We start from the raw sequence: 27,372 nt of genomic DNA, 5'->3' as shown, positions 1-27,372 counted from the left end.
CAGTTGTGTAGAAGTAAACAGTCACATCGTTTGTTACTTACATATTATGGAGCGCACGGTCACAGGATTGAATGGTGTCCATGTGCCTGACAAACAGAAGAGTACAACTTAGATGAACAAATGCATATTTTCCATTTTTCAATTGTGCAGTATTTTGGCAAAGTAAATAAAATGCAGGGAAAACACACACACATTCTAACATTAGCATATGGTTTATTGTGCCTTAACCCTAGATTCTGCAGTATTCTTTCCAGTCTTGTCTTCAATACATTTCGTCTACTGATGTTATATTTTTGGCACGATGGTCCATCTCGTTTGATCGTTGGCCTCACAGTTCTGAGGACCGGGGTTCAAATCCAAGCCCTGACTGTGTGGGGGTTGCATGTTCTCCCCGTGCCTGCATAGGTTTTCTCTGGGCACTCGGGTTTCCTCCCACATCCCAAAAACATGCATTACCTGGAGACTCTAAATTGCCCCTATGTGTGATGGTGAGTCTGATTGTTGTCCATCTCCATGTGCCCTGTGACTGGCTGGCAACCAGTGCAGGGTGAACCCTGCCTCCTGCCCGATGACAGCTGGGATTGGCTCCAGCACTCCCCCGACTATCATGAGGATAAGCGGTTTAGAAAATGGATGAATATTCATTAATTGACGGTAAATCCCTCACGTGATCTCATGCTGTAGCTAGCCCGTCAATATGGTTTTCCATCGACAGATGGCATAAGTTCACAATTTGTAACATGAGACATGTCTTTTATTAAAATATTCAATGTGAGGAATCCTCTTTGTTGTGAATTTAGTTTTATCGTAAACTCCTACTGAGTGTAAAAAAAAACAAAAAACAGCTTAAACCACGCTTATTCTCGTGACCATAGGTGGAGGTATGAATCTCCATCAACCGGTATATACAGTGCTGTGAAAAAATGTTCACCCCCTTCCTGATTTCAGTTTTTTTTTTTTTTTTTGCATATCACCATCATCAAAGAGACCCCGAGGACGACCCAGGAGACACTGGAGAGACTATGTCTCTCGGCTGGCTTGGGAACGCCTCGGGATCCCTACGGAAGAGCTAGAAGAAGTGGCTGGGGAAAGGGAAGTCTAGGTATCCCTGCTGAAGCTACTTCCCCCGCGTCCCGACCCGGAAACCGGTGGATAATGGCTGGATGCATATTACTCACAAAAGTTTCAAATCATCAAATCACTTTTAATATCACTCAGAGAGAATCCAAGGAAATACAAAATGCAGTTTTCATATGAAAATTCAGCTTTTTAAAGCACAAACCTTTCTGTCCTTCTGTGAAAAAGTGACCCCTGAAACTAATTACGAGTTGTGCCACCCTTGGCAGCAATAACTGAAACCAAGCATATACAGTGCCTTGTGAAAGTATTCGACCCCCTTGAACTTTTCCACCTTTCGCCACATTTCTGGCTTCAAACATAAAGATATAAAATATAATCCAATTTCCATGAAGTGGAACGAAATTTATTGGATATTTTCAACTTTTTTAACAAATAAAAACCCGAAAAGCCGGGCGTGCAATATTATTCGGCCCCCTTGCATTCATACTCTGTCACGCCACCTTTTGCTGCAGTTGTAAGTCGCTTGGGGTATGTTTCTATCAGTTTTGCATATCAAGATACTGAAATTCTTGCCCATTCTTCCTTGCAAAACAGCTCAAGCTCAGTGACGTTGGATGCAAAGGGACCTCCGGTGGATTCAGGTCTGGACTTTGACTTGGCCATTCTAACACCTGGATACTTTTATGTGTGAACCATTCCACTGTAGATTTGGCTTTATGTTTTGGATCATTGTCCTGTTGGAAGATAAATCTCCGTCCCAGTCTCAGGTCTTTTGCAGACTCCAACAGGTTTTCTTCCAGAATGATCCTTTATTTGGCTCCATTCATCTTCCCATCAATTTTAACCATCTTCCCTGTGCCTGCTGAAGAAAGGCAGGCCCAACCCATGAGGCTGCCACCACTATGTTTGACAGTGGGAATGGTGTGTTCGGGGTGATGAGCTGTGTTGCTTTTACGCCAAACATATTATTTTCCATTGTCGCCAAAAAGTTTGATTTTGGTTTCATCTGACCAGAGCACCTTCTTCCAAATGTTTGGTGTGTCTCCCAGGTGGCTCTTGTCAAATTTAAAACAAGACTTTTTATGGATATCTTTGAGAAATAGCTTTCTTCTTGCCACTCTTCCATAAAGGCCAGATTTCTGCCATGTACGACTGATTGCTGTCGTATGGACAGACTCTCTGAGCTCAGCTGTAGATCTCTGCGGTTCATCCAGAGTGAGCCTCTTGGCTACATTTCTGATCAGTCTTCTACTTGTTCGAGGTGAAAGTTTCGAGGTACGGCTGGGTGTTGGTAGATTTGCAGTGGTCTGATACAGTGCTTCTTGAGATGAGGAAATCAAGTTGTATCCAAATCCGGCTTTAAACTTCTCCACAACAGTATCTCGGACCTGCCTGGTGTGTTCCTTGGTCTTCATGATACTCTCGGCAATTAAGCAGAACGTTGAGACTATCACAGAGCAAGTGCATTTATACGGAGACTTCATTACACACAGGTGGATTGTATTTATCATCATCAGTCAACATTTGATCATTCAGAGATCCTCACTGAACTTCTGGAGTGAGTTTGCTGCACTGAAAGTAAAGGGGCCCGAATAATATTGCACGCTCCACTTTTCAGTTTATTTGGTAAAAAAGTATAAAATATTCAATAAATTTCATTCCACTTCACGATTGTGTCCCACTTGTTTATTGTTGACAAAAAAAAAGAAAATTTTATATCTTTATATTTGAAGCCTGAAATGTGGGGAAAAGTTGAGAAAAGTTCAAGGGGGCCGAATACTCACAAAACGCACTGTATATGTCCATCCATCCATCCATTTTCCTTTGCAGCTTATCCTCACAAGGGTTGCGGGAGTGCTGGAGCCTATCCCAGCTGTCAACGGGCAGGAGGAAGGGTACAACTTGAACTGGTTGCCGGCCAATCGCAGGGCACATTGAGACAAACAGCCACACTCACAATCACATGCATATATCCATCCATCTGTCCATCTTATCCTAACAAGGGTCGAAGGAGTGCTGGAGCCCATCCCAGCTGTTAATAGGCAGGAGGCAGGGTACACCCTGAACTGGTTGCCAGCTAATCGCAGGGCATATAGAGAGAGAGACAACAGTCGCACTTACAATCACAACTAGGGGCAACTTGGAGTGTATAATGAGGAATAAAAGGAACCAAGATTAAAAAAAATGTTTCCTCACAAATGCATGGATGGCACAGAGGACGACATGCTGTGGGAGCAAGACGGGATCACTGTTCATGATGGAGGACCAAATCATCCATGAGTTCCACAACGATACAGCAAAGGTAGCTACGATGGCTCTTGTTCAGATTTGAGATCAGTCAGATGCTTCTTTTGAAGGCTTGGCCAAGGATGTAATGGAGTAGATGCACTATGCACAAACGTTTTATCCACAAATATTTCATGCAAAAAATGTTTAAGTTAAACAGTGTTCAATGTTTTTTTATGGAAGACTGTGATACCTGTTACCAACAGTATTAATAAAATGTTGTGCCATCATTGAGCATTCATTTTTGTTGATTGAAGGATTCTGTTCCGACAATTCCAGGAACCGAACCAGGACAAGCATAGCCTGTGGCCTATCCAGAGATAAATATTACTGCTACATCAGCACATGCACAAAGATTATTATTCGTGATTGTTGTACAGACAATTTTTTTGAAAAATAAAAAAACAAGTACAAACAATGAAAGTACAAACCTAGCAAAATAGAAATACAGATCATTCCTAATATTTTGAGCATATGAATAGCAGCAAATTGGTGGTGTGCATTGTACATTGGTAGAAGGGTTTTCATGATTTTTTTTAAGGTCAACTTTGGGGGTGCGCATTGTACTTCAGGATGCATTATACACGAGAAATTATGGTAATCATGAAGGTGTTGCATGTTCTTTTACCTCCCCTCTTTAGGTAGGTTTACCGTTACATCTGACTTCTTCTCACACTCTACCATGTACATACATCACATCTATAATGTATGCGAACCCTGTGCACTATGTTTTTCAACCACATCACTCTTTTTTCTCCCTGCACTCCTGCTTGGAGAGGGTGTTTAGATGGATCTAATAAATGTGAGCCAATGGCTGTATAGCCATTTTTTGTGTGACCAACTTTTACTCTCTCAGTGTATTGCACTAGTCATACTATGTAGTGTATAAACCCCAGGGCAATTTGCGGCCCTTACAACGACGTGCCATTACCCCAACGTTTAAATATGCATACTTGTTTTCATTTGCTTGCCGAACTCAAAATTTCAAAATGTAAGAAACAGCTGCTTGTGAAAGTTGTCCCCCAAAGATGTCAGGACTTGCTGCTGAAATCACTTGAGTACGCTTACTGCTTATTACGTCATTCCATGGCAAACAAATCACTCAATGTACTAATACATCACACCTTAGTGGATCACGAATAAAATTACTCTTCAGTACAGTTGAATGAATGAACCACACAGTTCACTTAAGCCCCTTCTCTGAATGAATCACTTCAGTTCCTCAGAACACCGGTTCACTGAATGATTTATTCAGTTCACCAAAGCTCCTATTCTGAACGAATCACTCTTATGTTCCTCAGTACACTAGTTCCCAAAACAAATCATTTTGTTCCTCAGTTCAGTGAACGAATCACTCAATGCCCAAACCTGCCATTTTGTTGTCCCAACAGCAGCGGTTACCTATGGACTGGGGGCTATTTGGGTGCCATCCCCAATTTCTGCATGGCCCGCATTTTCGAAATACAACGTGTTACACAGCTTTGTACTTTTGATACCAGTGGTGTTCAACCAATCACACCCTTCCCTGTCTCACTGTCATCACTCACATAAGCATTGAACTCCCGTAGTAAAATGATGGAATACCTAGCGGGAGCGCTTTTCAGGACTCCCTCCTAGGACTACAATAAAGAGAGGGCAATCTGAAATGCTGTTTGGTGCATACAAACAAACAACAACAGTCCCAGAACCCATCCCCAACCCGAAGGCAGAGGGAGGCTACCCTCCTGTCCACCGAATCAAATCCCCATGTACAGGAGCTGGCAGGGATCTAAGTTTACCTGTGTCTGGTCTCTCTGGGGGTTAAGATTAATTAAGAACCCATTAAATATTTATTTTAATCAATTCCCACTACTATTTTTGGCATGTATTTTGCTTTGGCGGCAAAGTAAGCAATACTATGACCAAGTCAATCACACTGATGCTACCAATGAGACACTTTTCTTGGTTGAGAAAAATCTGAGAGGGACAATACATACACTGTGCTTTCACACTGGGCTCTCTCATAGAGTTAGATGGAGAGAGAGGTGAAGAGGAAGGGGAGGGGCTGCTTGAAAACTGGATGATGTGACCGCAGTGCGTACAGACGCATGCGCACACGCACACACACATTTGTATCAAAACCAATGTGTACAGAACAGCTGGTATGGTGCTCAGTAGGTTCCTTGTACAAACACACTGGATCCATGAAAGTCAGAAAAACATGAGGTGCCATTAAACGTCTTCACACCAAAACAAAAATTTGCAAACATGGTAGATTTAGCATCGAAGGAACTCCTAACTCTTACACAAACATTTCAACGTTACCACCCAAATGAAAGCCAAAGACGTTGAGTGTGAACACAGCAGCTTTCACTCATGAAATCCAGCCACTTATGGTGCCTCAGGCAATTACCTTTGCACAACCATGTGAACACAAACACATTCAAGTGGCATGCAGATGAGAATATTGACGAATGTGAACAAACTGGACAAAGTAAAAATCTTATTTGGGGAGTACAAAACATGGAGTTCATCATCTTGTCAGCATAAAAATCATCTTGTTTTATTTTATGAAAATGTGATGACACTACTGGACAGTAATGATGGCAAAAAGGAAATATCATCGGCAAACATCATGGTCCAAGGTGATTCCAATGGAACCCATCTGTCAGCCTATTCATTACCATTGCAAATAGGAAGGGGGTCAGAGCTGATCCCTGGTACAGTCCCACCTCCAGCTTAAATTCTTATATCACACCAATGGCACACCTCACCACTGTTCGGCTGCCCTCATACATGTACTGTACTATTCTAACATATTTCTCCGCCACACCAGACGTACGCATGCAGTACCACAGTTCTACTCTTGGTACTTTATCATTGGCTTTCTCGAGATCCACAAAGACACAGTGTAGCTCCTTCTGACCTTCTCTGTACTTTTCCACCTGCATCCTCAAGGCAAATAATGCATCTGTGGGATTCTTTCCAGGCATGAAACCATACTGTTACTCGGAGATAGTTACTTCTAGCCTGAATCTTGCCTCTACTCTTTCCGATACCTTATTTGTGTGGTTCTTCAACTTTATTCCTCGAGAGTTCCCACAGTTCTGCAAATCACATTTGCTCTTAAAAATGGGAACTAGTATATTTATTCTCCATTCTTCAGGCATCTTCTTGACTGCTAGTATTCTGTTGAATAAGTTAGCCAAAAACTCCACAGCCACCTGTCCAAATTGCTTCCATACCTCCACAGGTATGTCATACGGACCAATTGCCTTTCCATTTTCATCTTCTTTAGTGCCTTTCTAACTTCCCCCTTAGTAATCATTCCCACTTCCTGGTCCATCACACTTGACTCTTTTACTATTCCTTCTCTCTTTTTCTTCATTCATCACAAGTCAACACATTTCCATCTCTATCTTAAATCACCCTTACCTGCTGCACAATCTTTCCATCTCTATCCCTGTCTGGCCAACTGTAGAGACCCTTTTCTCCTTCTTTCATGTCCAACCCGGGGTACATGTCATCATAAGTCTCTTGTTTAGCCTTCGCCACCTCAACCTTTGCCAGACATTGCGTCTCAATGTATTCCTTTCACCTCTCCTCGGTCCTCTCAGTGTCCCACTTCTTCTTCATTAACCTCTTTCCTTGTATGACTTCCTGTATTTTGGAGTTCTACAACCAAGTCTCCTTCTCCCCTTTCCTAGCAGAAGACACACCAGGTACTCCCCTGCCTGTCTTTCTGATAACTTTAGCTGTAGTAGTCCAGTCTTCCGGGAGCTCCTTCTGTCCATCGAGTCTCACCTCTTTCTGAAACGTTCTTTTTTCAGCTTCCACCACATGATTCTCTTCTTAATCTTCCTCCTGACCACCATACAAATTCTTCACACCACCATCCTATGCTGTCAAGCTACACTCTCCCCTACCACACTACCTTACAGTCAGTAACCTCCTTGATATTAAATCGTCTGCACAAAATGTAAGCCAACATGCGTGCTTCTATCCCCACTCTTGTAGGTCACCCTATGTTCCAACCTCTTCCATAAAAAAGTATTCACCACTGCCATTTCCATTCTTTTTGGAAAGTCCACCACCATCTGTCCCTCAAAGTTACTTTCCAGGATACCCCACTTACCCATCAGTTCTTCGCGCCCGTTTCCTTCACCGATCACAACTCTCTTCATGTCTGGGATGCTCAGAACATACTTCATCTAATTTCTTCCAGAATTTCTCTTTCAACTCTAGGTCACATCCTATCCTGTCCAGTGGGACATAGCCGCTAATCACATTCTACATAATACCCTCAACTTCAGGTTTCAGCCTCATCGAGCTAAAACTCTTTTCACCTCCAAGACTTTCTTGGCCACCTCTTCCTATAAAATAACCCCGACTCCATTTCTCTTCCCATCTACTCCATGGTAAAATAATTAAATGAGGATTTTGGCCCGCTGCTCCACACAGATCTTCTCTAGATCAGCAGGTTTATGGGCTGTCGCTGAGAAACAGAGTTTCAGCTCCCTCCAAAGATTTTCAATTGGGTTTAGGTCTGACTAACTAAGCCACACCAGAACCTGATATTACGGAGCCACTCCTTGGTTTTCCTGGCTGTGTGCTTCGGGTCATTTTCATGTTGAAAGACCCAGCCACGACCCATCTTCAAAGCTCTGACTATGTGAAAGAGGTTGTTCCCCAAAATCTCACAATACATGATCGCAGTCATCCTCTCCTTAGTAAAGTGCAGTCGTCCTGTCCCATGTGCAGAAAAACGCCCCCAAAGCATGATGCTACCACCCCCATGCTTCACAGTAGGGATGGTGTTCTTGGGATTGAACTCATCATTTGTCTTCCTCCAAACACGGTTCATGGAATTATAACCAAAAAGTTCCATTTTGATCTCATCTGACCACAAACCTTTCTCTTAAAAAAAAAAAAAAAAAAAAAAAAAAAAAAAGACGTCAGGCTGTGGTTCACCGCGTTGGATTGTTTTTCATGTGGGTTGAGTGTGCGGCAAGTGCGCAATTGCACAGTGGTGCATGTTAGAGGGAACATTGGTCAAGACTACACAAAATAAGCGATGTCTTTCAATACCTATGTATTTCTACTCGTAACAAATTTTATGCGCGTGCTTTTTCGTGCTCGACTGTGCAGATTTGCGAGTGTGATGGCGCTGGGCGCGTATGCGCTCGTCAAATCACAGTGATTCCATATGCCACACTTTGACAGCCGGTTCGTGAAGAATAATGATTCTTGAAACCGGTCCACGGTACAAAAAAATGTTAGGGACCACTGCTTTAGATTAATGATCATATTTGCTTGGCAAAGTTTAAGACGGATGCCCTTCCTGACGCAACCCTCTGCATTTATCCAATCTTGGGACCGCCCTACAGATTGAACTGGCTTGTGCCCACATAGGGCTACATCTAGTGGTGCAATGGATTATGCATCTGAGTACGAATCAGAAGATTCTCGGTTCAACTCCTGGCCATCTTGGTCATACATCATAGGGCTGCATTAAAATTGCGAAATCTCAAGAAACACGGGGGCATTTACTCTTCCTTTACACGGATTATTCATCCTGGTCCCTTTGCAGAAAAACAGACCCAAAGTATGAGGTTTCCACCCACGTGGGTCACGGTAGTTAGGGTGTTCTTTGGATGCAACTTGAATTCTTTCTCCTCCAAACATGACAATTTGAGTTTGGACTAAAAAGTTTTTTTTTGGCTTAATCTTATATATATCTATATGACATTGTCCAAATCCTCTTCTAGAGCACCCAAATGCTCTCTCGCAAACTTTGGGTCTGAACATGTACTGTCTTAAGCAGGGGAACACGTCTGATACTGCAGGATTTGAGTTCCTGGCAGCGTAGTGTGTGACTGATTGTTGCCTTTGTTACATTGGTCCCAGCTCTCTGCAGGTCATTGACTAGGTTCCCCTGTGTGGTACTGGGATATTTGCTCAACGTTCTTGTGATCATCCAATTTGTGTATTGCATGGAGCCCCAGATCGAGGGGGACTAACAGTGATCATGTACACTTTGTCTTCCACTTTCTAATAATTTCCCCTACTGTTGATTTCATTACACCAACCTAATTACCTATAGATGATTTAGTCTTCCCAGCCTGGTGCAGGTCTACAATTTTGTTCCTGGTTTCCTCTGACAGCTTTTTGGTCTTAGCCAGAATGGAATTTGGACTGTGACTGGCGTTGTGAAAAGGTGTTTTTATACTGATAGCAAGTTCAAACAGATGCCTTTGATATAGATAATTAGTGGAGAACAGAGGAACCTTGAAAAGAAGTTACAGGTATGTCAGAGCCACAAATCTGGCTTGTTTGTTGGTGACCAAACACTTGTTTTCCACCAAAATTAGTTTGTAAATTCTTTAAAAATCAAACTGATTTTCTGGATTTATTTTTCTCATTTTGTTTCTTTTAGGTGAGTGTTATACCTATGATGAAAATTACAAGTCTTGTCTTTTTACGTGGAAGAACTTGCATAATGGATGGCTGACTACTTTTTTGTCCCACTGAATCCTCAAGGTGAAGTAGATAAAAATGAAAGCGAAAGGAAAGCTAAGAAGGAAACAGTTACACATGCATGCGAACCATTGGATAATGCCTGCTGTAGCTCAGAGTCGGATATCACCCCACTGCGGTCCTTGTCAACCCTGTGGAGAGAGGAGAGCAAATCACAGATTAGCAATCTTCTTAATGGACAACTTCACACCTCACAATAAATCCCAGAAAAAAAACACTGAAACATGATCCCTCAGGGGATGTTTCACTTTTTTCGACAGTCCTCAAAGGATAAATGAAATTGTATGCATACAGTCGAAGCCAGAAGTTTACATACAATGTTCAATAACACACGTTTCATTTTTTGGCTCACTGTCTAAAGTCAAATTGGATTAAACCTCTCCTGTTTCAGGTCAGTCAGGATCACCAAAATTATTTAAATTTGATCAATGTCAGAAATTACAAGATAATTTGATAATGTTTTCAACAAGGTTAGGTTCTTTAAAGAACATGGGGAAGCCCAGATGATTAGCTCATGGCTTTGGAAGCTCCTTACAGTTAACTGTCAACGTGAGTTAACTGACAGCATATCTGGGTATGTACTTAAGGCCAAACCTCAAACATTATGCTTCCTCGTCTGAAATTCAATGTGGTCATCCAAACTACAATGAAAAAAGTGGTTCCAATTTTCACATTGATGACTTTGGAAAACAACCGGATACAAAATTTAAATGAACAGTAGTAGGATGAAACTCAAGCGTAATAAAAGTATGCAGATAATCATAAAAAAATGTGGAGTCAAAAAAATATATATAAAAATATTTTCTTTATATATAAATATATATATATATATATATATATATATGCAGCCCTATGGGGGCACAAGCCAGTGCAATCTGTAGGCCAGTCCCAAGCTCGGATAATTGCAGAGGGTTAAGTCAGGAAGGGCATCCAGCGTAAAACTGTGCCAAACAAATATGAGCGTTCATCAAAAGGATCAGTCATGCCCCTGGCACCGTGAACCTGCAGGACGTTGGTGGAAATGCAACTACTGTGGGTTGAAGACAAAGAAGAGGAGGAAACCAGATTTGTCAGCAGAAGAAAAAGAGGAATGTACAGAGCCGACAACTAAGTTAAGGTACTTTGAATGGTGGGACTATGATAGGAATAGCTCAAGAGTTGGTTGACATGATGATAAAGAGAAAGGTTGATCTATTGTTCATTCAAGAGAGCTGGTGGAAAGGTAGTAAGGCTAGAGGTTTAGGAGCAGGGTTTAAATTATTTTACCATGGAGTAGATGGGAAGAGTAATGGAGTAGGGGTTATTTTAAAGGAAGAACTGGCTAAGAATGTTTTGGAGGTGAAAAGAGTATCAGATCGATTGATGAGACTAAAATTTGAAATTGAGGGTGTTATGTATAATGTGATTAGCAGCTATGCCTCAAAGGTAGGATGTGACCCAGAGTTGAAAGAGAAATTCTGGAAGGAACTAGATGAAGTATTTCTGAGCATCTCAGATAGAGAGAGAGTTGTGATTGGTGCAGATTCTAATGGACATGTTGGTGAAGGAAACGGGGGCGGTGAAGAAGTGATGGGTAAGTACGGCATCCAGGAAAGGAACTTTGAGGGACAGATGGTGGTGGACTTTGCAAAAAGGATGGAAATGGCTTTAGTGAACACTTTTTTCCAGAAGAGGGAGGAACACATAGTGACCTACAAGAGCGTTAGTAGGAGCACGCAGGTGAATTATACAGGGAAGAAAATAAGTATTTGAACACCCTGCCATATTGCATCTTCTCTCACTTAGAAATCATGGAGGGGTCTTCTCTAGATCAGACAGGTTTCTGGGCTGTCACTGAGAAACACGGAGTTTCAACTCCCTCCAAAAGTGTTCTATTGGGTTTAGATCTGGAGACTGACAAGGCCACACCAGAGTCTTGATATACTTCTTACGGAGCCACTCCTTGGTTTTCCTGGCTGTGTGTTTCGGCGTTAAGTTGAAAGACCCAGCCACTACCCATCTTCAATGCTCTGACTGAGGGAAAGAGGTTGTTCCCCAAAATCTTACAATACATGGCCACAGTCCTCCTCTCCTTAATACAATGCAGTTGTCCTGTCCTATGTGCAGAAAAACACCCCCAAAGCATGATGCTACCACCCCCATGCTTCACAGTAGGGATGGTGTTCTCAACCATGACGTCTTTGTGTATTACCAACAGTCATCTAAGAAACGGTGGTCCCAGCTCGTTTCAGGTCATTGACTAAGTCCTGTTGTGTAGTCCTGGGCTGATTCCTCACCTTTCTAAAGATTATTGAGACCCCACAAGGTCTTGGCCATGTTACAAGTTTGAGTCTTACTGATTGTATGGGGTGGACAGGTGTCTTTATACAGATAACGACCTCACACAGGTGCAACTGATTCAGGATAATAAATGAAGTAGAGGTGGACTTTTAAAGGCGGATTAACAGGTCTTTGAGGGTCAGAAATCTAGCTGATAGACAGGTCTTCAAATTCTTAATTGCAGCTTTATCACACAAATAAATCCTTTAAAAAAAGATTATCTCTCTCACAGAGGACATTCACCTACGATGAAAATTTCAGACCTCTCCATGATTTCTAAATGGGAGAATTTGCAATATAGCAAGGTGTTCAAATACTTGTTTTCTTTGCTGTATTTTGTGCAGACGATGTAATCTGAAGGAGGTGACTGTAAGGTAGTGCTAAGGGACAGTGTATTTTGACAGCATAGGTGGTGGCGTGTAGGATAACTCTGGTGGTGGATCGGAAGATTAAGAATACAAAGGTAGAGCAGAGAACCATGTGGTGGAAGCTGAGAAAGGAAGAATGTTGTGGGGACTTTCGGAAAGAGGTGAGACAGGCTCCCGATGGACAGGAGGAGCTCCCGGAAGATTGGAGTACTGAAACCAAGGTGTTCAGAGACACAGCCAGGAGAGTACTTGGTGTGTCTTCTGGTCGGAAAGGGGAGAAGGAAACTTGGTGGTGGAACCCCAAACTACAGGAAGTCATACAAGGAAAGAAGTTAGAGAAGAAGTAGTGGGACACTGAGAGGACTGAGAATAGGCAAAATTAATACATTGAGATGTGACATGGGACAAAGGTAGAGGTGGCAAAGTCTTAAGAAGAGGCATAAGACAACATGTACACAAGGTTGGAAATGAAAGAAGGAGAAACGGATCTCTACAGGTTGGCCAGACAGAAAGACAGAGATGGGAAGGATGTGCAAAAGGTAAGGGTGATTAAAGGAGTAGGATTAACAATCTATCCAATAGGTCATGTCATGTGTACTGTACCTTGAAAATTTGAGGTTAATCCTCTATCATTTAATTGTGTTTTGAGAATATTTTTAATCGGCAATTACGAATTTTCATGGGCGCCGTCATTTTGGCTAGTCACATGATCTACGTGCGCGGATGTGACGTATTATGTGCCCCAACAAAGGCTCGCTTACGTTGGGACACAATTATGGGCAGCGCTGATTTCTCGGATTTATCCTCATCTGATGAAGAAATCGCAGTATCAGTTGATTGGGAAGACGGAGGAATACGTCCATAAAGATTTGAACCTGTGTCTGTAAATAATGTTGAATATTCAGATGGTTCTTCGGAAGGGAATGACGCAGAGTGACTACTCTGAGGCCGACGCGCGGAACATTAAGTGCATAAACAAAGGCTCGGGTACATTCCTACACAATCATGGACAGCGCTGATTTCTCGGATTTATCCTCATCTGATGAAGAAATAGCAGTATCGGTTGCTTGGGAAGACAGAGGAATACGTCCATACAAAGGTGAATCTGTGGTTGTAAATAACGTTGAATATTCAGATGGAAATATGAACATTCATCTGAGATATTACGCTGTGGCAACCCCTAGCGGGACAATCCAAAAGAAACTTACTAACTTTTTCTTTGGACCTGAATGACGCGAATCTGACTACGCAGAGGCCGACACGCGGGACACCCCATTCATCCATCCTATCAATTGTGGAGTGCATTTCGGCCAGCCAGCGGAGGACTGCACTGAGCACAGCACTCGTGTCCATGAAGGATGGTTGAACACATCAGTGAAAGGTAGGCATTATATTGTGGGAAAGGTTGTTTTAGCCAACAGGGTGGCCGCGTCCAAGTGATAATGAAATTATATTTGGCTTGGTGGAAGTTAAAGCAACAACCATGTATCAAACATGTATCATTGTAATAACCATGTATAATGTTCAAGCCTGTGCGTTTGAGCCAGAATACACACAGCCGGCACTTGACGTGTTGGAGAGGGGGCGTGGCACGAACGACGAACAATAATCCCATTATATGGACCGCGGAGATTTGTTTGATGCATTTCTCAGACGTTGGTTTAGATATAGAGAATATACTGCAGGCATGGCCAGACTTTTTATTTTTTTACCTCAAGTTGTACTTCTCAAGCAGCCATCCTCTCGTGATCGACCGGCAGCGGGAGTGGGGTGTTGGGGGTTGCACGCACGAATCACGTTATTTAGTAACTGGGAAGTGTTGTGTGCTAAGAGCCAACAAAGCGATTATAACAGCGAGTCAACGCTCCGTGTTATTACTACTCCCACCATTGACCAAAGAAAACAAAAATAACAATGTACAATGTTCAAGCGTTTAAGCCAGAATACACACAGGTGGAACTCGACGTGTTGGGAGGTGCATGGCACTGACAACGAACAATAACCGTCCCATTATATGAACTGCGGAGATTTGTGTGATGCTTTTCTGAGGAGTTGGTTTAGATGTAGGGAATATACAGCAGGCATGGCCAGACTTTTTTACACCAAGTTGTACTTTTCAAGCAGCCAGCTTCTTGCGATCGATCGGTGGCAGGGATGGCAGGAGGGTGGGCAGGGGGGTTTGCACGCGTGCATCGCCGTAAATAGTAACCGGGAAGTGTTGTGTGCTTACACGTATATATCCATCCATCCATTTTCTTAGCCACACAATGGTCGCAGGAGTGCTGCAGCCTATCCCAGCTGTCATCGGGAGGAGCCAGGTTACACACACGCTGACATGGGGAGAACATGCAAACTCCACACACGGAGGTCCAAGATTGAACAGCTGCGCCACCGTGGCGCCTCATAAAGTATGATGTTGCTTAATACAGCACTAGCATGAGAGGCTAAAACTAGGTGGCTAATAACCAGTAATGAGTCGATGCATGCAAATTTCCCCCGCTGAAGAACGAGCCTCAACTGTGACAGCAACAGCTTTATCCTGTCAGGTTGACCCCACAGCAGGAAAAGAAGGACAAATTTGGGTGCGTTTTCTCAGTTTTGTTGCACAACACGTCGCCATTTTGGCTTATCTAGAACAAACGGTCTGTAATGCTAAGAACTGGCAATGTCAGGGGCAGGGTCAAGGATGTTTCTTCCGGGTTTGGCTGTGAAAGCTGGCACATATCCAGATTTTGCTTGGATTTCAAAAATATTCTTAATTTAAAATGTTTTTTTCAATTAATGTTCAAAATATATGTAATAAATATATTACTTCACATTGGAGCATTTGTTGTACACATGAATTTTGAACAAAGTCCTCCTTTAATAGTGCCTCCAGAACAGCAGCACGGTAGCTCGGCTGGTAAAGTGTTGATCTTACAGTTCTGAGGACTCGGGTCCGATTTTTGTGGAGTTTTTTTTTGTGTGGAGTTTTGTGTGTGTGAGTGTGTGTGAGTGTGTGTGTGTAGCTTGCACTCTGATTTCCAGTGTGACAGTCTGAGCGCTCCCGGTGCTAAAAAGTCTCCTTGTGATTAATGAACATGCGCGTATATTTTGAAAACTTCCGGCCAGTCTGAAACATCCCCATCCATGCTTCAACATGTGCCATTGGACAACTTGTTGCCGAGTGTTCATGTTCGCTATGGACGTCTCCGAAAGATGAACACAGCGAACATACATATATGTGTATATCTTTTTATCAACTTTTGTTTTTAGGTTAGGGTTAGGATATAACATATGTTAGCTCCCTCTATGTAGAAGAAGGGGAACTATGAGACCGGGGAATTTCCCAGTAAGTGTCTACTATGTACCCAGAGTTCCCCTGTCAGTAACGCAGGCAAATCAATCACAAGGAGACTTTTCAGCACGGGGGAGCGCTCAGACCGTCACACCGGTCTTTAAATTATTCTTTTGCTTAATAGGCAGAACATTCCGCGGATAATTTCTATGTGAATTTTTGCTAAATTTCGCGATACTTGTGGTGTTACCGCATGTGAAGACACTACAAAGCGGGGATGATTTCTTTGTTGCGCACGTAATACGTCACATCCGCGCACGTAGGTCATGTGACTCCCCAAAATCGAGGAGTCTATGAAAATTCGTAATTGCCGATAAAAATCTACTCAATTAAAACATACACCATTAAATGATAGAGGATTAACGTCAAATTTTCAAAGTACAGTACATATGACATGACCGATTGGATACATTAATCCAAACGACCGGACTTCCCATTTAATGATAGAGATGGAAATGTGTTAACTGGTGCCAGTAGTGTGCTAAATATATGGAAAGAATACTTTGAGAAGTTGATAAAGAAAGAAAATGAGAGAGAAGGAAGAGTAGAAAGAGGCAGGTGTGAAGGACCAGGAAGTGGCAACGATTAGTAAGTTGCAAAGGCACTAAAGCGGATGAAAAATGGAAAGGTAGTTGATCCTGATGACATACCTGTGGAGATATGGAAGCATTTTGGAGAGGTGGCTGTGGAGTTTTTGACCAACTTATTCATCAGAATACTAGATGGTGAGAATATGCCTGAAGAATGGGGAAAAGTGTGTTAGTTCCCATTTTTAAGAACACAGGCAATGTTCTGAGCTTTGGGAACTATAGAGGAATAAAGTTGATGAGCTACACAATGAAGCTATGGGAAAGAGTAATCGAGCCTAGTCTCAGGACAGAAGTAAGTATATGCAAGGAACAGTAAGGTTTCATGCCTAGAAAGACTAACACAGATGCATTATTTGCCTTGAGGATGCTAGTGGAAAAGTACAGAGAAGGTCTGGGGGAGCTACATTGTGTCTTTGTGGATCTAGAGAAGGCTATGACAGAGTACCAAGAGAGAAACTGTGGTATTGCATGCGTAAGTCAAATGTGGCAGAGAAATATGTTAGAATAGTACAGGACACGTATGAGGGCAGCAGAACAGTGCTGAGGTGTGCTTTAAGTGTGACTGAAGAATTTAAGGTGGAGGTGGGACTCCATCAGGGATCAGCTCTGAGCCCCTTCCTATTTGCTGTGGTAATGGATAGGCTGACAGATGAAACTAGACTGGAATACCCTTGGATTCTGATGTTTTCAGATGATATGGTGATATGCGATGAAAGCAGGGATCAGGCGGAGGAACAATTAGAAAGTTGGAGGCATGCACTGGAAAGGAGAGGAACGAAGATTAGCCGAAGTAAAACAGAATATATGTCCGTGAAAGAGAGGGTGGAGGGGGGAAAGTGAGACTCCAGGGAGCAGAGATAACGTGGTAGATGGCTTTAAATAATTAGGGTTAATCCAGAGCAATGGTGAGTGTGGTAAGGAAGTGAAGAAACAGGTCCAAGAAGGTGTAAAAAAGGTCTGGTCTGAAGCCAAAGTAGAAAGTACAGGATGAGATGATGTATGTTAAAATTTCACCTTGGAACAGCCTAATCGAGGATGAAAGCACAGACAATGCAGTGCACGAAAAGCTAATTCTGTATTTTAAATATAGGAGGCAACATAACATTAACCTTTAAACTGTTTGGGAGCATCATTCAGCTTTCAACATACATTGCTAAAGATATTCTGCAAACAATAATTCCGTTTTACACCAAGAAAAACAGACAGGTATAACATTGTGGGTTAAAAACAATGAAACAAAGTTGCAAGCGACCTTTCAAATTTATACTTCATAGTTGGTTTGGTTTAGTTAGCAATGGATTTTTTTTGTTTGTTGACATTTTCATTGTACATTTGCAAAAACACAACATTGTTCTCCGAAATGTTCTGATGGGAATGTAAACGCTGTAATCTGAATCTTTGAATGAGCCATGTAACTTCAATGGATGACACTGATCTGACCACAGCGCATCCGTCTGATGTTGCTCACAGTGGTCAAAGGGGGCACTCACAGGCTTAGTGTGTTTGCTCAGACACGTAAAAAATTCGCGGGAACGTTGGTCTTGACATTAATTTACGTGTTTATTTCATAAACATTGGTAACAAAACAAGCCTGATCCTAAACAATCAGTATTCACCCGGAAACAGGAAATGCAAGTTAACCGTACTGAGCATGTTGCCAAGTGATGCCAAAAGCACATGTTCCGAGCTGCTTCACGTACTACGAGGTTATTTATGTCAAAAGTCATCAACATCATGAGTCATGTCAAAGGAAATTCAGTTCCACTGAAAACATTTCTGGGATATAACACAGGTCATGTTTCAATATCTACCTATAATAAATATGAGATTGTGATTTGCTTTAACTTGATTTAAGTTATAACATCAGAGTAGTCTGTCCATATATCTAAATGCGAACGGTCATTTTCTCCCGTGGTCCCGCATTACCTTGAAGTTGAAGACTTTTCCCCTCTCCATGGTTTAGGAAGATATAGATCATCTATTGCTAGCTTTCATCAATGGATTGACAATAGATACCGCCGTAAATTACGCAAGATTATAACAATACATCATGATGAAATACAATAATTTGATTATATGAATGTCTTTTGACCTCTTCAAAAATATCTTTCTGAGTGCAATGTCAATAAATTCTGATCATGGTATTAGGTAACAACTCCATACTCAGGTATAACAACTCACTAAGTTATTTTAAGGTCTTGAGATTCAATCCCTAATCACACCCGCAACTTTATCTCTGGACATGACTGGTGGACCACACCCATAACTTTATATCTGCGGGCATGACTGACCACACCTGTACATTTTTCACATGTGAGTAACTGCTGTTTGTGTAGTGGTATACATCCCTGACTTTTGTGCGGGCAGTGGAGGATCAATTCCCACTCAGTGATGGTAAAAATATGTGGCCTGTGGCTGACTGGCCACAAGTTCAGGGTGTCGTCTGCCTTTTGCCCGAAGTCACATGGGATAGGCTCCAGCACGCCCATGACCCTTGTGAGAATAAGCAGCTCAGAAAGGGGATGGATGGATGAGTTTTAAGGGCTATTATCTACTTTGCTGATGGCATAAATGGAGGGGATGTGGATTTTAGATTTTTTTTTTCCCACTTGTTCTGAACAAGAATAGTTTATACTGTATTATTGTTGATTTGGTCACAGTCTCATGACCAGCTGAGTCATTATATCATTAAAGGGACATTGATATGTCTTACCAAAAAAGGTGACTCACTTCTTCCAAAACAACATGTCAACAGAGCGCTTAATCAACCTATGAATTCCAGCTGAGGAGGTAAGGGAGGAGCTGGGAAAACCTTTGAGAAAAAAAAATTATCAACCCAGCCCAGTTGCATACTTGGCAGGCAGACTTTCCACTCGTATGTGACACTTTTTTTTACCCTGGCTGCAGGATATGTGGCTTTACTCAATGTTATGTGCTCGACTTGTGCACAAGTAGTTCAAGGTAACCCACCCCAGACGCAAATAAAGCATATATTGACGTCCATGGAAAGGAAAACTACCCATTCGTTATATCCACATAGCACCAATTTGTGGTGTACCCTGCCTCCTACTAGATGACAGCTGGGATATGCTTCAGCACTCCCGCACCCCTCGTGAGGATAAGCGGCTCTGAAAATTGATTAGTGGATGCATGGAACCGATCAGGTTGGAAAACCCATTACACTTTTTCCTACCTCCCTAAAATCATTCACTCAGCAACTCTGTTTTGCTTTCTCTTTCGCTTCTTTGACCACCACATTCAGGTAGATGATGACCAAGTGGAACCTATAACCATGTAAAATATGGTAGACACCTGTCCTATCTGCTCAGTACAATATGGCTATAGTGTCATTAATTCGACATGGGGTCTTCAGTTTAAGATAGCATTCCATCCTTTTGGCAGCGGCGTAACTCGGAGTTAAGTCGGAATGTGCCATAGTTGATCACTAATGTACGCTAACACACTTGTAAAGACATCCATCCATTTTCTTAGCCACTTATCCTCACAAGGGTCATGGGAATGCTGGACCCTATCCCAGCTGTCAACGGGCAGGAGGCAGGCTACACTCTGAATTGGTTCTAGCCAATCGCAGGGCACATGGAGACAGACAACAGTCCCACTCACAGCCACACCATTGTGACGCCACTAAATAAACCCAAAAATTATGCAGATACCGTACATTACAACTCCTCTGGAATGATTTTTTGAACTCAATAATATACTCAACATGTAAGCCAGGGGTGTCAAACTCCTTCTCGCTCATGGGCCACGTGGAGGCACATCTATTACCAAGAGGGCCAGACCAGTAAAAAGTGTTTGAAAAGAAGCAATGACGTCCTTCTGAAGCCACTTCAATCTGCCTCTCGCTGTTGATTCTTAAAAACATGGGTTACTTTTACAAACACATCACGACGGCACGGTGACAGAGCTGTAGAGCGTTGGCCTCACAGTTCAAAGGACCGGGGTTCAAATCCTGGCCCCGCCAGGGTGGAGTTTCCATGTTCTCCCTGTGCCCGCGTCGGTTTTCTCTGGGCACAGATTGCCCCTACGTGTTGTCCGTCTCCATGTGCCTTGCGATTGTCTGGCGACCAGTTCAGGGTCTATGTACCCGTCTCCTGCCTGATGACAGCTGGGATAGGCTCCAGCACTCCCATGACCTTAGTGAGGATAAACAGCTCAGAACATGGATGGATGGATATGAACATCACCTTGTCGTCGGCTTATCCATGACTCATTGGGTGCTACATACATGCGTGTGAACTGGTAAATGGACTGCACATATATACTGTGTGCCCCTGCCTGCATATTCACAAATTTTGCACTGCAATTTTTTTTTATGTACTGTATTTTCACAATCGTATAAGTCTTAAATTTTCTTCTAAACAGACAAGATGCTACATAAGACATGGGACCTTACAAAGTGATGCACCTTATGAACACATTGAATTCCAACATTTCAATTAATGTTCTTGTGTGACTTGTCCATTAAAGTACACTTAAACACACTGGTTACACCATTAGCGTGTATTTGAGCATACACCTTAGCTACCATGTGATGGTGCTCACGAGACAATTAGGAACAATTGCGTTTTACATTTGTAAGCAGAAGAACCTTACATTATCCCACACACTGCCTGTTTGGTCACACTCAGGTGTCACATCGAAAATAAAATTATCACACCACGGCAAACAGAGTATGACTAGCAAAAAAAATGACTCGAGAAATAATTGACACAAAAACACTTAAAACGGTATTTTCATCCTCCCAGGATGCAGCCGCCTTAATGCCACCACCAGTGACTGTGTTACTAACATCATCAGTAATGACCTGCCTAAACAGGCAGTGTGTGGGGCAATATAAGCTTCTGCTTATGGATGTAAAAAGCAATTATTCCTCTTTGCCTTGTGAGTGATATCATATGGTAGCTGACAAACACAACAATATGTGCTAGTATACATGGTACCAGTCACACAATAGTCGTGTACATAAAGCATTCTGCCCAGTTTGGAGAAGATTTAAGATTTTTAAGTGCATCTTATGGTTGCAAAAAAATATGGGATCATATACATAAGTATATTAATATTGCACCCATTATTCGTGGGGGTGTAAGCAACGTAACCCCCGTGAATAACAGAGGAACACTGTAATGCTTCAACGCTATGAGTGCCCAAGCACTTTACAAAGCCTCACATTCATACTCTGATGGGAGACTGGTGCCATGCAAGGCGCTCCCAGGCTCACTCGGAGCAAATTAGGGTTCAGTGTCTTTCCCAAGGACACTTCAACAACCGGATATTCATAGCTGGGATTGAACTTGTTACCCTTCAGTCACTGTGCGACCGCCTGCTGTGAAGCAAGGCTGATTGATGGAATCTCTCCAGATTATAAAAAACAAAACAAAAATCAATGCGTACATAGGAAGAACTGGGGTTTCTATTGTCTAACACCTGAATGTTGAGTGTGATACAGATTTGTCCCAACTCAATTCGCTCTATTGACTAATCAGGTTACTCAGGGATTTCGAGCTTTCCATCAGTCTTATGAGGCAGCACACAAATCGCCTCGTTCATGTGAGGGATGACTGTGCGGTCATGCAAATCGCACTGTGGACACCAAATGCCTCTCGATATGTGACTTTCCATTTCCATAGCATGCACAGACAAACAGAGACGGGGACAGAAATGGTTCAAATCCGTCTGCTTTCCGAAGGGAGTTTCCACTACACACAAATAATTACCGTGCTTTGCAAAGCCTGCAGCATTTCATTTGAACAAAGTAGTACATCTGGAGTGTTACATAAGATTGAGATAAAGGAAAATCTGTTTGCAACTTTATAGTACTTAAACTATAAGATAGTGTCATTCCAGTGACAAATTATTCACGAGACATTCATATCTGTAATTTAAGCACTGAACTAAATAGTCGTCCTCCAGCTGTTGAGGAAGTGACGTACTTCCAGGAAGCCCCACTAAGAGCTGAAGGAATCGCGTCTTTCTTTTGGTTTGAGCTAACAATAAAAATGACAACGCGACACAATACGAGGTGTCAAGGGAAAAGAGTGTCGTAAATGAGACTCTGGCCTCTACCATACTCACCTCTGGAAGATATTCCACAAAAAGCTTTGATCCGGAGGGGTGTTTATATGCGAAGAAGCTCTGTAAGGACTGTGATATGCCATTTTTAAGAAGGTTAGGGAAAATGTTTCTGACTCGGACGTCTTCTAGGAGTGTAGCTTGAAACTCACTTCTGCGCCACTTCTCTTCTCGTAACGTTACTTCCTGCCTGCCTGCCTGCATCCTGCCTCGCGTAGGGGCGCGGCCAATTTTTTTTTTTTTGTTTTTGATAAATGTATTATCAATATACAGGATTTCACATTTACACGTTTGTCAATCAAACATTAAATTAAATATACACATTGACATTCTGTCAAACAATCCAGTTCGCTTGTATTAAACAAATACATTAAAGGGACAATAAAAAAAACTAAATATAATTTAAAAAATGTAAATTATAGCAGTAAAATTAATTCTTGCGACTCAGTTTGAGTTTTACCTAATACAGCATACAAGTTAATTTGACTTCTGCTGACTCAAAATGTTATATTTTCCTTTTCAAGTGTAGTACATTTTGTTTTACATACAATATTTTTTTTAACTTCTTCCCATAATGTGACTCTCAAAGGACATTCATAAAATATATTATTGAGTTTCAGATTCACTTTTACAAAAAGAACATTTGTCATTAACATCAAGAAATTGTGAAATATAGATATTAGTTTTGGAGTGTATCGTACATTTTGAGTAACTTTAAATGTAGCATTGTGCTGTTGTTGCAATTACCAGATTAAGTAAAATATAATTAATTGGGAATGGATGTGGTCGCTGGGAGGGACGCCTGCTTCAAGTAATTTTTAGATTGCGTATTGTAAATCAAATTTTTTATGTATGAGGCCTCATCGCTTATTTTCTTTACGTAACACTTAGGGGAAATGACGAGAAACCCTTTTCTTGTTACTAATTGTTGATCAGTCTCATAAACTTTGAAGGTTTGCAACAGTAAATCAATTTATGATCTCCATCCACGAGCAGCTTGTCGATTCTCCTTACTCAAAAAAAAAAAAAAAGAAATGAGAATGCACGGAGTGAATTTTAGAGTTTTAAATAGGAACTAAAAGGGGATGCTACAACAACAGATAAGGCAATATACAACACAAACGAAGACTGATGAACATTGATTTAGGAAGCTGAGTTATAAATAAAGGGAGGTCAGTGAGGGTGGGATGGGCAGAACTCGCTGTTCTCGTTCATTTAAGCCAAACATGCACCAATTTGGACTTTCACTCGGCTGCAAGATTGCACTGAAAACCGTTGACCAAGGTTAAGGCAGGCGGGTCGACCAAGGAGGCTCATCCTGAGGAAACTGTTGCTTATAGTTGAGGGTTAGAGTAAGCAGGTGGTGCCCGTTTCTCTCAGTTTTGAGCACGGGCAGGTATCCTCGGCCACCGAGGCTGCTCTTTGATGTCTTTTATGTCTACGCTACCTCGGTGAGGGTGAAACCATGCACCGTAAAGGGGGTCTGGGTGGACCTCAACAGACCCGAAAACAAGGGGGAACCAGACAAGTGGAGAGCGTCAGGTGGCCCTGTAGGGCGAAGCGTGGTGTGACAGATCTTGTTCCCAAGAAAGCATGTCCCAAGGGCGCCATGTTCCAAGAGAATGAGCCAAGTGTGAGGTTGGCCTTTTTCTATCCCTGGAGGAGGAACAAAAGGGTGGTTTCACAGCAGAGCTTGAACCAGAGGCCAGACCAAGCCTCTTTTGATCCTTACTTTTCATTTTAAGATTAATGTTGTGAAATCTTTTTTTGCTGCTTATCCTCACAAGGGTCACGGGAGTGGTGGAGCCTATCATAGCTGTCAACAGGCTGGAGGCAGGGTACAATCTGTACTGGTTGCCAGCCAATCGCAGGGTGACAGACAACAGTCGCACTCACAATCACACCCAGGGGCAATTTAGAGTATCCAATTAATGCATGTTTTTGGGATGTGGGAGGAAACCGAAGAAAACCCACGCAGGCACGGGAAGAACATGCAAACTCCACACAGAGAGGGCTGGGATTGAACCCTGTTCCTCAGAACTGTGAAGCCAACACTTAACAGCTACGCCATTGCCTGGATTTCTATAAAGAATTATTGGGTTTCAGGTAACAAGAACATTTTTCCTCTAGCGAGTAGTCCCAGCGTTGAATGTTTGTGTGTTGCATGGCTATAAATTGTCACTATTATCTCACTATTTGCAATTACGTTTCTTTGCTTTCCGTTGTTGGCACAATTAACACAGATTCAACATCAGACATTCAAGTTTTCATTAATCCAGTCACCATTGGCGTTCATTCTAGTGTTCAAAATATTATACAGTATTTTTCTCCTGTCCTAGTATTAGTGAGCAAGACTGCTGTGGCACTCCATCGCCTGTAAGCGTCGCTCTTGACCCATTCAATGTCCCGACCTGGTGGCCCAAATGGTGTCCCTTCCAAGGAGCAAGAGACCCCCTGGGTTGCGGGGTACTTCTGGGGTGGCGATTAATGAGTTTAGCACCACCATTCTCGCCACGGGTGTCCAGTCTTTCCTCTGATGTTCACGTTGGGGTGCCAGAACAAATGTGGGAACATGGCCCGAGCGCTGAACTGCGGGGTGTCATCTTCATGTCGCATGTTTGTTACACTGTAGTCCCATTTCCTTTACCCTATCACAAAATGTTTTGTCATTCAACAAGTTTTCATTTTAATTTATAAAAGCCTCGCATATTGTATTTATGTTGATGAGAAACATCTAAATGAATTGTAATCAATTTGTGATCAGATAATGGTGCAAAGTAATGAGAATTTCAAACAAAAGTGTGCACATGATGGTAAATCCAGAAATTCACACCGCTGGTTTAAGAAAATCTATAAAAAGCGGGTCGTTGTGAAGTATGAAGCAGACTGGGAATGAGGAAAGTAAACCCATTGAGGTTACCCAGCTTTTATAGGACAACCTTTATGATCTTGATGACCTTCATGGTCAATCGCCCCAATAGATGAGAAGAGTGGAGGATCCAGCATCATTGGAAGTGTTGCAACCTCCACACAGTGTTATCCGTAGCCCTTTTACCAACCTTCGCCGCAGTGTTGGTCACAAGCAACGTTCACTCTAATTTTGACATGTCTGAGCAGACACGCTAAGCCCGTGAGCGCTCCCTTTGAGCACTGTGGTCAGATTGGTGTTATCCAGTGAAGTTACATGCCTCATTAAAAAATTCAGATTATATCATTTACATTACCATCAGAAAATTTTAAGAACAATTTTATTTGTGTTTTTGCAAACTTACAATAAAAATGTCAACAAACAAAAATACATTGCTAACCAAATCCAGTCAGTTATGAACTGTAAATTTGAAATGTGTAGGAATAATTGTTAATATAATTATCATACATCTGCTTCAAGTAAAGAAATGCTTTGCTCTGGTCGAGATAACGTGGCAGCCGCCTTGCAGGAGATAGCAAGAACAAGAAATCTAATCATCAGAACTGTTAAAGAAATGATGACCACACATGCACTCAGCAATCTTCCACACACATGAATACACAAATGAACAAACAAGTACACTTTGTTTGCAACTGTTTTGCTTGCGGTCTCCTTTTTGTAACATCCGTGTAAATAAGGGGCGTCTTAAAACTAAATAAATAGAGGTGCTGAGGAGAGGCTAATCAGAGAGTGCAGTGGTGAATTGTATGAGACAGTTCCTCTCTTCTCTCCTCGCGAGACTTGAACTGGTGTCTTTGCTTCCTTTCTGTCCAGTTTAATGAATGTCTAATTGGTAAACCTGACATTTACTTGGTCCATCGAGTCGGATCTCAAGACACCTGAGGTTTCCAGGAGCTGAGTCGACGTCCAAGCAAAGACCGTGGCCACGGCACTTGAGACCCTTTCCTGGACTGGGCCTCAACTTTGCGTCTGGAGGCTGAGGAGAAGCCGAAGGAAGTAAAGACATCTCTGGTGAATAGGAAAGTCCCACACTCATGAGGAATGAGTGAATGCGGCAGAACCAAACCTCGAGAATACTAGTCCCTATCAAGTAGACTAATTAGTCTATAAAACTGAGAAAAGGGCAACGTGTGTGCTGTACGTACTTGAGCTCCGTGAAACGTGTGCATGTTTAAAAGTGTGAGTGGAGGTTCGCTACCTCATTTGAACAGGAAATTGAAAGACAACTGTTTGAGGATGCAGAGGTAAGAATTCCTCGCCACTTGTGGTAGAAGCTTGAGAATTACCTCAAACAGAAAGTAATTGTCACGCTGTTCAGGGGGAAGTCAGTATAGTCACCCTAGGTGAACCACTGACTCCAACAAGGGAAAAACAAGTAGCAAAATAGTTGATAAATAGCAAAATAGTTGATACAGAATATCTGGGGAAAAAAATGTATGTGTAAGGACTCGAAGTTTGTAGAAAGCCATTGTCTTACTAAAATAAAACATCTAAATTTGTGGATAACACAATATGGCTTTGCTGGCCAGCTCAACGCACACACACACACACACACACAAATATATATAGTTAACCTGCAGGATAAAATAAGACACACACACACACACACACACCACACACACACACACAAAACTGGACTCAAGATGATGTGAAAACAGTCATTAAATGTATCACATCTCATAAAGTTGATGTAACATAATTCGTCCAGGGAACAGAAGACTTGAGAAAATCTTACCACGTAAATAGTGTGGAAGTGCAACAAATTTGGATGACAGCAAAGTACTTTCTGACAGCAGCAGGGAGTTCAAGGATTAATACAGCGTACTTCTGCTAGATTTAGACAAAAAGGAAATT

The 27,372-nt window shown here is 42.1% G+C and overlaps 1 protein-coding gene across 2 annotated transcripts in view; it reads right to left on the bottom strand.

The window, feature by feature from the left end:
* The window catches only part of pdcd6 (programmed cell death 6), a 29,960-nt gene extending 7,162 nt beyond the window's left edge, over window positions 1-22,798 (bottom strand). Inside the window, exons 1-3 of one of the 2 annotated variants that reach the window (XM_061805932.1) lie at window positions 22,593-22,798; window positions 9,952-10,013; window positions 42-86 (exon numbers count right to left, since the gene is read on the bottom strand). In XM_061805932.1, the coding sequence (XP_061661916.1) occupies window positions 42-86; window positions 9,952-10,013; window positions 22,593-22,675 (190 nt within the window). In that variant the 5' untranslated portion in view covers window positions 22,676-22,798. The remainder of the gene's footprint in view (window positions 1-41; window positions 87-9,951; window positions 10,014-22,592) is intronic. The other variant, XM_061805933.1, reaches the window with a different exon arrangement.
* Between the last annotated feature and the right edge of the window lie 4,574 nt (window positions 22,799-27,372).

This window comes from Syngnathoides biaculeatus, chromosome 19, assembly GCF_019802595.1.
Source record: "Syngnathoides biaculeatus isolate LvHL_M chromosome 19, ASM1980259v1, whole genome shotgun sequence".
In the NCBI taxonomy this organism is placed as follows: Eukaryota; Metazoa; Chordata; class Actinopteri; order Syngnathiformes; family Syngnathidae; genus Syngnathoides; species Syngnathoides biaculeatus.
This window is presented reverse-complemented; position numbering and strand designations above follow the sequence as displayed.